The sequence below is a fragment of the Ranitomeya imitator genome, chromosome 4, assembly GCF_032444005.1.
Source record: "Ranitomeya imitator isolate aRanImi1 chromosome 4, aRanImi1.pri, whole genome shotgun sequence".
NCBI classification, from domain to species: Eukaryota; Metazoa; Chordata; class Amphibia; order Anura; family Dendrobatidae; genus Ranitomeya; species Ranitomeya imitator.
The window spans coordinates 177,654,001-177,668,011 of NC_091285.1; the positions used below are offsets into that span (position 1 = coordinate 177,654,001).

The following is a 14,011-nucleotide window of genomic DNA, read 5'->3' on the forward strand; positions in this document are numbered from 1 at the left end:
GAATATGTCGGTGCTATATAAATAAAATAAAAATTATTGTTAAGGTAAGAAACAGAGAACTAATCAGGTAGTGAGAAGAAAAAAAGGGAAAGCAAAGGGGAAATCATTAGTACTGTAGCATATAGATGAAGTCAGCGACCTAAATTTGCTGATCCCTATGAAGCAACTCACAAAGTATTTTGTACCATATCCAAGTACTATGTAGTCTCAACAGAGGAAGTAAGGCCTTCTATAAGCATAATCTCACAATCTCTTATCTTTGCTAGCCTCAATGAGAAGGGGAGGCAGGTATTTCTTTTCCAAAGTAATGGGATGCATTCACTGACAGCCATTACAAAAAGGTGTAGTAGAGAGTGCCTGGGTGAGGTTGTATAAGATGATAGGAGCCTCGCAGTGGTGCAGCAGGCCAAATATTATTTAAGCCAATCAAGTTTGACTACTTTAGTTTTAAAAACATTAAAGGTGTTGTCGGATTAAAACTTGCTGATCGGTGAGGTCTTAACTGCTGGAACCTGCACAGACTTTGCAGAACAAGGATTTTATTTCCTGACGGGACACTTTTATCTCTGTTACAATGTACTGTGGCAGGTCAAATGCCTGACCGCAGTTCCATTCATTTTCTATGGAGCTGTCAGAAAATGCTGAGTGCAACAGTCAGCAGCCCAATAGGGAATACATTAAGCATGTGCACTCCTATTCCATTCTAATAAGGATAAAATGTCCCCATTTTGCATATTAAGGCTCCAACCGATCAATAAGTGATAGGTGATCTTTTCTTTTCATTGGGCAACCCTTTTAAGTTGAGTTAAATGACTGTTATCCACAAGTCACTTAGTGAAGCATAAAATAAACTTGCAGTGTTATAAATGTTTTATGTAACCTCTGAGTGTGATGAATTTTATCTGATCTGACATTAATCCTGTTATGCTGGACAAAAGCAGAAAATTCATGCTTTTTTGTTTAAACCTAACATTTGGTCACGTGCTGAATGATTAACAGATAGGCATAAGAAATGCAGACTTTAGAAAATCTGTTTCACCAAAAATAGTTTTATTAAGTTGCATGCGATAATACGTAGTTGCTGACAATTGTTTAATGTTAGTTATTTCATGGAGCTTTTTGCTATCACTGGCACTGCAAAAGCCAATATTAATGCAGTATCTAAACTACAGTCAGGACAGGGACATAGAATGCAACCTGCAAAGTACTTTGTTTTTTTCAAACAATGTTGGTACTTCTAAGGGCAGGTGCAGACAAGAGTATTTTTGGACCGAGAGTGATCCAACAAAACATCGGACCGCACTCAATCCAATGGTATTCTCTGGGGCTGTACACATGTCCAATATTTTCCTAGGGCAAAGCCTGTTAGAGGAAGAAAATTGCTGCCTGCCTGAGTTTAATATGATATTGAAATCACACTCAGCCTTGCAAGTCCATGAGTCTGTGGAAAACATTGGATGTTTCTGTGCACTGACAGAATGGAGAACACTGATAATTGTTTTTCTTCATCTTCCCTTCATCTGAGAGAATTGGAGCACACAGTGACCACACTCTGATCAACCTCTTTTCAGAGTTTGATTAGAATGTCATTTGCATAATCGACCTTATTCACTCAGGTGAGAAAAATTACGGTCATCTGCCCATACCCTAACAGTGGCTTGGAACAAAGCTGGCCCATACTAGGCTCCTATGGATATTTTAATTACTCTTGTGAAGAATGGGGGCTGTAATGGCAGCTTACTATCCCCTTGAATTGTGTGTAATGGTACCGTCACACAGTGCAATTTAGATCGCTACGACGGCACGATTTGTGACGTTCGAGCGATATAGGTACGATATCGCAGCGTGTGACACGCTCCTGCGATCAGGGACCCCGCTGTGAATCGTACGTCGTAGCACATCGTTTGAAACTTTCTTTCGTCGTCTAGTGTCCCGCTGTGGCGGCATGATCGCATGGTGTGACAAAGGTGTGCACGATATTGTATACGATGTAAAGGGCGGAGGAGCTGGCTACGTAGGAGCGCTGAATTCTCCACCTCCCGTGTGCTGATTGGGCGGTACAATACTGTGCGCTCATTCGACAAAGGACTATTGTTCCCAGCGGATAAAACCGGAGCTCTCGAGCGCGCTATTCATTTCTCTCTGTAGCACGTGCTGTGAACAGAACTCCTAAATTCGCTGGATTCCCTGGACTTTTAACTACTACACTTTTACCGCAAAAGGTATGTATAACGCTACAGCGTAGCATATGTTGCGCTTCAACGGGGATAAACGCTGGAGTGTGGTTGATTGTTCCTTTGAGTAGGGTAGGCCTGAGAACCTCAGGTACACAGCTGTTGCGTGGCCCAATTAATTAATCCTTTTACAGATCGAGATGGTTGACTGCCCCATTTAATACCAGTAGTAACATATATAGTTATTAGATCAATGGTCAGAACATTGTTTTGTAAGCACGTGTATTTATTGTACGTTTGTTTTCTTTTTAGGAACTATGCTCACTTCCGATGAGAGTTCTGTTGTTGCTGCTGCCCTGGTGTTTGAGGCAGCACGTCTCCAAGAGGAGAGACGTCCTAAACGAAAACGTCGCATGTGGACCCGGAGCTGGCTGCAGAAAAGATCCACATTGTCACACATGGGTCTCATAAGAGAGTTACGTGACAATAACCCTCAAGATTTCCGAAACTACCTTCGGATGTCCGAGGAATCCTTCAAAATAATACTGTCTGCTGTTACGCCACTCATACAAAGGTGTGATACGCCGATGCGTGCAGCCGTGCCCGTGGAGGAAAGGTTGGCGGTGACACTGCGCTTCCTGGCAACAGGAAGGTCTCTTCAGGATTTGCAGTTTTCCGCAGCTGTTTCCAGACCTTTCCTGAGCGTTGTGATTCCGGAGACATGCGAGGCCATTGTGCAGAGCTTAAGGCATTATATGGAGGTACTACTATTTTTTTTTGGCTGCTGTGTTATGTCGATATATTATACTAGCTATTGAACCAGTTCTACGCCCTGATGGCGAGCATTTCTATAGGTATATGTTCTACATCCTATCATGTGCTGCTCCCATCCTGCGCCCCCATTCAGACATGTGCTGCTGTGATCCTGCGCCTCCATTCTGACATGTGCTGCTACCATTTTGCGTCTCCATTCTGATATGTGCTGCTCCAACCCTGCGCCACCCTTTTTTATTTGCTGCTCCCAACGTAATTTTATTGATTCTATTATTTAGATATATTGTTTAGCACCCCCTCTGAGTGACCGAAGCCATCTGTAAAAAAAATGGCTGCCTGCATACTCTGTGTTGTTGACTTTGTTATACTAATCCATACTGCGCCTCAATCGCTGTAGGATGTCCACATGAGAGTGTATGTGCATAATATATTTGACCAAATTTGTACATGTTTCCTTCTCATCTTGCAGTTTCCCAAGACGGCGGATGACTGGAAGAGGATTGGTTCCGATTTTGATGAGCTGTGGCAGTTTCCAAACTGCGGTGGTGCATTAGATGGAAAGCATGTGCGCATCACGCAACCAGCCAACTCTGGATCATTTTTTTTCAACTACAAAGGATATTTCAGTGTGATCCTCATGGCCCTTGTCAATGCAAACTATGAGTTTGTCGATGTGGATGTTGGCATGAATGGTCGAGTCTCCGACGGTGGTGTTTTTGAACACACTTCATTTGGGGAAAGCTTGAGGAACAATGAACTGCTGTTGCCACTAAATGAAGACACAAAAGCAAACCTAAATTTTGTCTTCATCGCTGATGAAGCTTTCCCTCTTCATCCACATTTGCTGAAGCCATTTGCACAGAGAACACTCACACCGGAGCGCAGAATCTTTAATTACCGGTTGTCGAGGGCCCGTCGTGTGGTTGAAAATGCCTTTGGGATAATGGCAAATCGGTTTAGAGTGTTCCACACAGCTATCAACTTGAAGCTGCCGTCTATAGACATTGTGGTTTTGGCATGCTGTGTGCTCCATAATTTCCTGAGACGTCATGATACGAACTCCTATTCTCCTCCTTCGTTTATTGATGCAGTGGACGCACGAACCGGAGATATTGTGCCCGGGGAATGGCGTACACAACCTGAAAATTTTACAGCTCTTCAAGCTCTTGGATCTGGCAGACAGGCAGACGATGCAAGGGACTGTCGCGAAAAATACTGTCAGTACTTTAATGGTTCTGGAGCTGTACCGTGGCAGGATCGCGCCGTATAACATAAAAATTTGTTTTTTTGCTTTGCTGTCATATAAACCTCGCTAAATAACTTTAAATGTGATGCCTATACAATGTTGCTGTTAACCCTTATAGCTTGGTAAACATTAAAGAAAGAATGCGAAGATTTTTTTTTTTTTTTGTAACACTTCTTGGTTTTAAATTATTTTACAACAAAATATAACATAACCCCCCCACCAAAAAAATTTTTATCTCCTGCCCAAGAGGTGTCGCAGCGTCACGCCCTGCTGCTCCACTTGACTCTGGAGGAGCGCTGCTGTCTGCTGCAGGAGCGCTGCTGTCCGCTCCAGTCGCAATTGTCTCGCCAGGAGCTCTCTTACGGTGGCCGTTTCTGTGGATAGAAGAGGTTGGAGAACCAACGTTGATTCCTCTGAAAATACATCTCGACCTCTGGGGCAGGACCGAATTTTCTGTGTTGTAAATTTCTATTTGGTCTGGCACCACAGGGCGATGTAAATTTTAATATATTTTACAGTTTTGGTTGTCTATGGTGACATCCAGCAGAAAACCACTCGCATTATCTTGATACTTACGGAGAAGGGACGCCGGTTCCTCATTGCCAGAACCAGAGCTGCTAATGTCCCATCCCAGCGATCTGGCCACTGCTGCAGCACCTAAAAGCAAATAATAACAGATCTGGTTAACTATGGAACACGCCGTTGGGAAGCGCTCGCAGTTTTGGTCACTTACGTATGTTAGCTTCTGGGGAGAATGCCGCCGACCCGGGGGAGGAAGAGGAGTGTCGAAAGGGAGGTGTTGAGGGTGGTGTAGGGGTGCGAGGCCGTCTGCTCTCTGGTGGTGGCGTGGTAGGCCGCTGGGTCATTACTGCGTCTGTAATGTATTCAAATATTTCCGCTACCCTCTTATGTCCCGTATGCAGTTGAAAAATTGTAATCTATGATTGTTAACTTACGTGACGTCACGGACTGTGGGCTCCCGCTGGTGCTGGATGCTGTGGTGCTGCTGGCAATGGCAGGTACCTGTTGCTGCCGCTGTCTCTCTACACAGAAAGTTTACAAACGCAATCTTTAAAAACACATGTAGAGTGCTGCAGATCAAAGCTAACAATATACTGAAACATAAAATTTATATCACACTTCACAGGGGTGCGAGGGTGCATGGTCGCAACAGATGGTGGAGGTGTGGTAGGCCGCTGGGTCATTACTGCGTCTGTAATGTCTTCAAATATTTCAGGTACCCTGTTATGTCCCGTGTGATGTTAAAAAAAATGCAATAAATGATTGTGAACTTACGTGATGTCCCGGACTGTGGGCTCCCACTGGTGCCTGAAGATGGGGTACTGGTGGCAATGGTGTGTCTGACTTGCCGCCGCTGTCTCTCTACACCTAAAGTAAAGAATCACAATGTTTACACACAAATGTTGAGTGCTGCAGAGCAAAGCTAGTACTAGTACTTGCCTCGCCTTGCCTCCGCACGCAACTCCGCAAACATTTGTGGCGTTTTATAGCGGAGGTCAGCCCATTTTTTACGCAGCTGAAGCTGACTGCGGCAGACACCAAACCTCCTTTCCATCATTCTTGTTATTTGTCCAAGCACTTCTCGCTTGTGGATGTGTGGGTGGGCAGGGCGGCTCTCCAGACCCTCGTAATCCATGGCATCCATCTGGGAAATAAAAAAAAGGAGTTCTGGCTGCCCCAGAGGAGCAGAACGCATTCTCGCCGCCATTTTAGATGGAATGACCCTGAAGAGCAACGCCCAGAGGAGGAGCTGCGCTCCGCCGTCCTGCCGCGCCATTGGCATCGCAATAGCGTTGCCGTTTATGAACAGCGTCACATTTGTGACGACTGAGCGTTAAGAAAGGAACGCACATAGTAAATGCCGTTCGAAGTATCGTTATATAACGCCGGAGCGGCACGTTAAGTACGCTCGTGGTCTATGACGGCGTGATGACGTTACAGCGTTCCTGCGTGCCTGCCCTAGCTTGTTTTTGTCCCCTGACATCGTGATAATGGCTGCCAGTCGCCGTGGTCCACCTATGGGCATCCCAGAGCTCAAGTTCCTTATTGGAACAATGGATAGGATGCAGTATGAAACCACAGGGATGGTGCTGCACCGCAACCAGCACAAGGAGGAAGTTGTCCGTGTGGTGTCTGAGGGCCTCAGGAAGCGGTTTGGGATAACTCGGACCAAGGCCCAGATTGTTAAAAAATGGGGCGATCTCAAGTCGAAAAGCCCAGAGCGCCTGCAGGAGCTTCGCCAGGAGATTAGCAGAGGTTAGTACTCAGGTACCCAAAAGTATGTTGGACAGCTATGGGACAGTTTGAATGTTGCAGAGCCACTATGTGCCACAGCTATGGGACAGTATGAACGTTGCAGAGCCACTATGTGCCACAGCTATGGGACAGTTTGAACGTTGCAGAGCCACTATGTGCCACAGCTATGGGACAGTTTCTACGTTGCAGAGCCACTATGTGCCACTGCTATGGGACAGTTTGAACGTTGCAGAGCCACTATGTGCCACAGCTATGGGACAGTTTCTACGTTGCAGAGCCACTATGTGCCACTGCTATGGGACAGTTTGAACGTTGCAGAGCCACTATGTGCCACTGCTATGGGACAGTTTGAACGTTGCAGAGCCACTATGTGCCACAGCTATGGGACAGTTTCTACGTTGCAGAGCCACTATGTGCCACTGCTATGGGACAGTTTGAATGTTGCAGAGCCACTATGTGCCACAGCTATGGGACAGTTTGAATGTTGCAGAGCCACTATGTGCCACAGCTATGGGACAGTTTGAACGTTGCAGAGCCACTATGTGCCACAGCTATGGGACAGTATGAACGGTGAAAAGTACTATGTGGCACAGCTAACTGCTGACCGAACTTTTTTTTTCCTTCACAGAGGCAAAGAGACAGCGCCGCCGTAGACACGAGGCATCACACACCGCCTCTGAAGTCCCAGAGCCCTCCGGGTCAAAGACAACTGATCCTAGTAGGTTCCCACAATAATGTGATTTGGGTTTGGTTGCAGGTCCCCTCCTCCCCCCCCCCCCCGGCAGCCAGTGTTGCCATATATGCTGTATATGCTGACAGACCTTTTTTTTTTTTTTTTCCCTTCACAGAGGCAAAGACACAGCACCACCGCCGCCACGAGGCTTCCCGCCCAGCCTCTTCTGGCTCTGTGCCCTCAGGGTCAACTCCTCCAGATCCTAGTAGGTTCCCACAAAAATGTTATTTGGATTTTGTTTCTGGTCCCCTTCCCCCCCCCGGCAGCCAGTGTGGCCATATATGCTAACAGACCTTTTTCAAAAATTTTTTTTTTTTTTTTTTTCTTCACAGAGGCAAAGACACAGCACCGCCGCCGCCACGAGGCATCCCGCCCAGCCTCTTCTGGCTCTGTGCCCTCAGGGTCCAATGTCCCGGAGCCCTCCGGGTCAACTCCTCCAGATCCTAGTAGGTTCCCACAAAAATGTTATTTGGATTTTGTTTCTGGTCCCCTTCCCCCCCCCCGGCAGCCAGTGTGGCCATATATGCTAACAGACCTTTTTCAAAAATTTTTTTTTTTTTTTTTTTCTTCACAGAGGCAAAGACACAGCACCGCCGCCGCCACGAGGCATCCCGCCCAGCCTCTTCTGGCTCTGTGCCCTCAGGGTCCAATGTCCCGGAGCCCTCCGGGTCAACTCCTCCAGATCCTAGTAGGTTCCCACAAAAATGTTATTTGGATTTTGTTTCTGGTCCCCTTCCCCCCCCCGGCAGCCAGTGTGGCCATATATGCTAACAGACCTTTTTCAAAAATTTTTTTTTTTTTTTCTTCACAGAGGCAAAGACACAGCACCGCCGCCGCCACGAGGCATCCCGCCCAGCCTCTTCTGGCTCTGTGCCCTCAGGGTCCAATGTCCCGGAGCCCTCCGGGTCAACTCCTCCAGATCCTAGTAGGTTCCCACAAAAATGTTATTTGGATTTTGTTTCTGGTCCCCTTCCCCCCCCCGGCAGCCAGTGTTGCCATATATGCTAACAGAACTTTTAAAAAAATTTTTTTTTTTTTTTTTCTTCACAGAGTCAAAGACACAGCACCACCGCCGCCACGAGGCATCCCGCCCAGCCTCTCCTGGATCTGTGCCCTCCGGGTCAACTCCTCCAGATCCTAGTAGGTTCCCACAATTATGTGATTTGGATTAAGTTGCAGGTCCCCTCTTAACACCCCCCCCCTCCCCCGGCAGCCACTGTTGCCATATATGCTGACAGACCTTGTTTTTTTTTTTTCCTTCACAGAGGCAAAGAGACAGCGCCGCCGCCGACAGCACGAGGCATTCAACAGCGACTCAGATCCAGAAGTGCCCTCCGTGCCTCAACATTCTAGTAGGTTCCCACAATTAAGTTATTTGGATTTTGTTGCAGGCCCACTCTTTCACCCCCAACCCAAACAACCACCCTCCCCCCCCCCCCCCCTTTGCTTATTTTTTTTATTTTTTTTCATTCACAGAAGCAAAGACACATCGGGATACTACAGTGTTATTAATGTTATGTTTTTTGACCCACAGCTCTCGTCACTGTCAACAAAGAGGATATTGAAGCCGGCATAGACAAGTTACTCCACACTATGGCACATATTCAGGAGCAGCACAATGTGGCAATGGAGGAGCTGCAGAAGCTGCGGGACATGTGCCAGCAGTTGTAGGCGGGCCAATAATCCATTTTTTGTTGTTCCAATTAAAAGATTTAGTTAAACTTTCATTCGATTTTTTTTTTTTAGTTAACTGTACATGAATTTGTTACGTTAATTTGTTCCCTCATACAGTGCTGTGATTGAGACACACCAATCAAAAAGTAGTGATAGAATGTATAATAAAAGCTTTTATTTCAAACATTATTTTAACAAGACAAAAAAAAAAAAGGGATGTAAAAGTAGTTAGGAAATCACAAATTATGATACGACGATTGTTCCGGCTGAAAATTTTGGTGCCTGATGGGCGAAGCCATATGTAAAGGTATTGGTGTGTAGGAGTTATTAGGGGGTGGCTGGCCGAAGTGGGAAACGTGAGGATTGTGTCGCATCGATGTCTGACCCTGTGACCAACCATTGAAATTTGATGGCTCTGTCCGCTGTATTGGCCGGGAAGAGACCAAACAAGTGTTCTTGTCCAAATCGCCATCAGTACCCTTGTTTACTGCTTCCAGAATCAGACGCTCTGCTAGTATTCTTTGGTTGTCGTCCATTTTTGCCAGTTTGTCAACCACATAGTGTCCAAACCCCTCTAACGCAGGGCTAACATTTCTTGTCAACACCTTCTTTGCCAGGCTCAATAGTTCATTTGAGGCGTCTGAGGTGGCTTTCCGTTTTCTTTGAACTTGCCTCGATTGACTCCTGGCAGGTGCAGCCTCCACTAGATCTGTTGTTGTGCAGTCCTGTGAACAGTCAAGTGTACTCTCCTGCGCACTGTCATCCTGGGGGGGGGAAAAAAAAAAAAAGTTATGAACCCGGCAACAAAAAGTAGTACCACCATAACCGCATCCAAACTATATATTCGTAGTAGGTAACAAAAAGATTATAATATATTTGATGCTTAGTAATATTCTTTAACCCTCCCTTTTATTGAATACTTTGAACTACACTGTTCTGACTGCTATGGGAACCTGACCAATATTTAATAGTCTAAATAGTCTCAACAAGAGTACATCGGCAGCTTGACGCGATACTATTTTCTATATTGCTTCGATGGTATGGTTTACATATATCTCCATTTCATACATATTACGTTCCCCTTATAATTCTTGACTGCAACAGGGTTACTTATGTGTACATGTTTTTGTAACAACTTTAAACTGATGTGATAATCAGAAGTATAAAACCTAAAATGCAGAGAAAAATTATGTAATTATAGGACACATTGGTGAACTTTCGTCCAAAGAGCTACTTACTTGTTGCCCTTGTGACTCCTGCTCGGCGTGGTTCTCCGAAACTATTGGTTCCACAGGTGCCAACAATCGAAGACACGTTGAAGTCCGTGGCACCTCTTGGTCCCTCAGAAAATTAAGATGCTCAAAATACCACAGTTTTGGCACATAAACTTCTTCAGTGGAAGCTCCGGACCTTGTAGTCTGAAGAACCTTGTTCAGCTCCTTCCTCCAGACCGTGCGGAGCGCCTGGATTTTCTTTTTAATAACTGCTTCGTTAGCTGCCTCATCTGGTGCCTGACGATTGTAAAGCTCAATGAGCTGTAAGTAACCCTCCCTCCTCTTTTCCCTGTTACAATACTCAGGAGATTTTATTTTCCAGAGGCAGGGAAAAGACTGATAAATCTCGATGAAATCCCGGATGAACTCCACACGATTTGACATCTAAAAAGTAATTAAAAAAAAAAATTACATGGTTGACAAAGCGTCCTATTAACAATACTTTTGCCAGTGTGCCAAACGCTTAACAACAGCAGCCACACAAAGCGCTCATGCCTACCATCGCTTCTTCCATCTGCCGCGCCTATAGTCCACCATAACCCAAAACAGTGTACCGCCCGCTTCCCTACAGCAGCCACACAAAGCGCTCATGGTGACCATACATTGTACCATCTGCCACGCTCTAACTCAACAGACACAACCGGTCATAAGCAGTCACAACAGCGTACCATCCGCATCGCTTCAGCGGTGGAACGAAGCGGTCATGCCGAACAAACTGAGTTCCATCTACCACGCTGTAGCCCACCAGTCACGACCAGTCACGACCAGTCACAACAGCGTACCATCCGCATCGCTTCTTCAATCTGCCGCGCCTATAGTCCACCATAACCCAAAACAGTGTACCGCCCGCTTCCCTACAGCAGCCACACAAAGCGCTCATGGTGACCATACATTGTACCATCTGCCACGCTGTAGCGCAACAGACACAACCGGTCATAAGCAGTCACAACAGCGTACCATCCGCATCGCTTCAGCGGTGGAACGAAGCGGTCATGCCGAACAAACTGAGTTCCATCTACCACGCTGTAGCCCACCAGTCACGACCAGTCACAACAGCGTACCATCCGCATCGCTTCTTCAATCTGCCGCGCCTATAGTCCACCATAACCCAAAACAGTGTACCGCCCGCTTCCCTACAGCAGCCACACAAAGCGCTCATGGTGACCATACATTGTACCATCTGCCACGCTGTAGCGCAACAGACACAACCGGTCATAAGCAGTCACAACAGCGTACCATCCGCATCGCTTCAGCGGTGGAACGAAGCGGTCATGCCGAACAAACTGAGTTCCATCTACCACGCTGTAGCCCACCAGTCACGACCAGTCACAACAGCGTACCATCCGCATCGCTTCTTCCATCTGCCGCGCCTATAGTCCACCATAACCCAAAACAGTGTACCGCCCGCTTCCTTACAGCAGCCACACAAAGCGCTCATGGTGACCATACATTGTGCCATCTGCCACGCTCTAGCTCATCACACACAACCGGTCATAAGCAGTCACACCAGCGTACCATCCGCATCGCTTCAGCGGTGGAACGAAGCGGTCATGCCGAACAAACTGAGTTCCATCTACCACGCTGTAGCCCACCAGTCACAACCAAGCACAACAGCGTACCATCTGCCACATTGTAGCCCTCCAGTCACAACAGTGTACCATCCACTTCGCTTCAGTGGTGGAACGAAGCACTCATGCCGTCCATACAGCGTTCCATCCACCACGCCCAAGCGGTTTACATACCTCGAAGCAGCGGTGCAAAGCGTGGTATATTCAGCGAGGTACAAAATTCCGATGTCCAGGTCCACCAAGTGTCCAAGTACGAAGTGAAGAAAGGAAATTTTGAAAGCAGTGAAGTGGCATTGGGAACAATAGCGCTCAGGTGACAAATTTTCCAACCAATTGTGTGCACAGAACCTTTGGCCTATCACCACACTAACTAGTGGCACAACACGCCCCTTGTGAACAACGTCACGCACAGATTATGCAAAATTTGCTCTGAATCGTCGTGTGTGACATGACCGTACGACTGTCCCATACGACTTCTACATCGCAAATACGTCATGAATTTATCGCTTCAGCGTCGTGCATCGTGTAGTGTGACCGCAGTCTACGATGTTTGAAACGATAATTAAGCGACGATGCAACGTCACAAATCGTGCCGTCGTAGCGATCTAAATTGCACTGTGTGACGGTACCTTAACAGGACACAAAGCTCAGCAGGGGAGTCCAGCCTTCTCAAGATTCAGAGAAGAAGTTCACACCTCTATCAGCTAGCTAGTCTCCATGCTCCTACAGCAAGATCCCCTGCTGGATACCATGTGATCTTACTGCTTTGTTGAGTCAGCTATGATTTCATAAGGAGAATATGTACTTGTCGTACATCCTGTCCACACACGGGTTACATTTTTGAGATCTCTGGAATAGACCAAACACCTTCCAGGGTCTTGATCCATTTTAGCACCACAAGGTGAGGAGATATGTAGAATGGCTAGCAGGAGCCAGGTAGCAAAGCTGTGGTCTTAACACATAGAAGGGGCCCAGCTGCATCAATATTGCCAAAACCGCCTCCCTAGGATCATTCATTGAGAAATTATGACCCATCTTAGGTTCTGGAGATTTTGGATGCTAAAGGCAAGGGAAGGGGATTTAGGTTCAGCCTAGAGGGCAGAAGGAGAGTAACCCAAAGGGAATAAAGGCTGGTATAAGTCCATGTGGTCTATCTCTTTCTGTTATGCATTTAGAAAGTGGTGGCCACATTGAGTAACATGCTATGAAGGACCTAGGAACTAGCTGGCAGCCCATGCCCCCTGCGGCCCAGCACATGCATGGTCAAGCAGCAACCCAGTAATTGATATGTTCTGTCTACTTATACCTGATAAACTTCACCGGTATTTGCATATCTGACCTGTTATGACCTGGTGGTTAGGACAATAATGGACCTGGTGGTTAAGAGCACACGGAATGACCTGATAGTTACTAATAATACAGGACAAGCTCTGGGACGTGGGAACTCTGATGACCGCAATCCCTAATCCTATCACACACACTAGAAATAGCCGTGGATTGCTCCTAACGCTCCCTATGCAACTCGTCACAGCCTAAGGAACTAGCTAGCCCTAAAGATAGAAAAATTAAGCCTACCTTGCCTCAGAGAAATTCCCCAAAGGAAAAGGCAGCCCCCACATATAATGACTGTGAGTAAAGATGAAAATTACAAACACAGAGATGAAATAGATTTAGCAAAGAGAGGCCCGACTTACTGAACAGACAGAGGATAGGAAAGGTAACTTTGCGGTCAGCACAAAAACTACAAAAAGACCACGCAGAGGGCGCAAAAAGACCCTCCGCACCGACTCACGGTGCGGAGGCGCCCCTCTGCATCCCAGAGCTTCCAGCAAGCAAGACAAAAATCAAAATAGCAAGCTGGACAGAAAAATAGCAAACAAGAGAAAAACAAGCAGGAACTTAGCTTCTGCTGGGAAGACAGGTCACAAGAACTATCCAGGAGCGAACTAGACCAATACTGGAACATTGACAGGTGGCATGGAGCAATGATCTAAGTGGAGTAAATAGAGCAGACAGCTAACGAATTAACCTCGTCACCTGTGGAAGGAAACTCAGAAGCCGCAGCCCCACTCACAACCACCAGAGGAAGCCCATGGACAGAACCAGCCGAAGTACCATTCATGACCACAGGAGGGAGCTTGACAACAGAATTCACAACAGTACCCCACCCTTGAGGAGGGGTCACCGAACCCTCACCAGAGCCCCCAGGCCGACCAGGACGAGCCAAATGAAAGGCACGAACCAGATCGGCAGCATGAACATCAGAGGCAAAGACCCAGGAATTATCTTCC

General features: G+C 46.7%; 1 protein-coding gene across 1 annotated transcript; it reads right to left on the minus strand.

The window, feature by feature from the left end:
* Positions 1–9,031: 9,031 nt before the first annotated feature.
* LOC138675689 (uncharacterized) lies at positions 9,032–10,933 on the minus strand. The gene is made up of 2 exons (XM_069764128.1): positions 10,117–10,933; positions 9,032–9,642 (listed from the first exon to the last, which is right to left on the minus strand). The coding sequence occupies exons 1-2, from the start codon at positions 10,534–10,536 to the stop codon at positions 9,115–9,117; spliced, it is 948 nt and encodes a 315-aa protein (XP_069620229.1). The 5' UTR covers positions 10,537–10,933; the 3' UTR covers positions 9,032–9,114.
* Between the last annotated feature and the right edge of the window lie 3,078 nt (positions 10,934–14,011).

Bases quoted from the DNA above. Each gene is read 5' to 3' on its own strand.
- LOC138675689 (XM_069764128.1), bottom strand. From the start codon at position 10,536: ATGTCAAATCGTGTGGAGTTCATCCGGGATTTCATCGAGATTTATCAG. The intron at 9,643-10,116 runs GTAAGTAGCTCT...TCCCCCCCCCAG, and splicing joins AGGAGTCACAAGGGCAACAA to GATGACAGTGCGCAGGAGAG.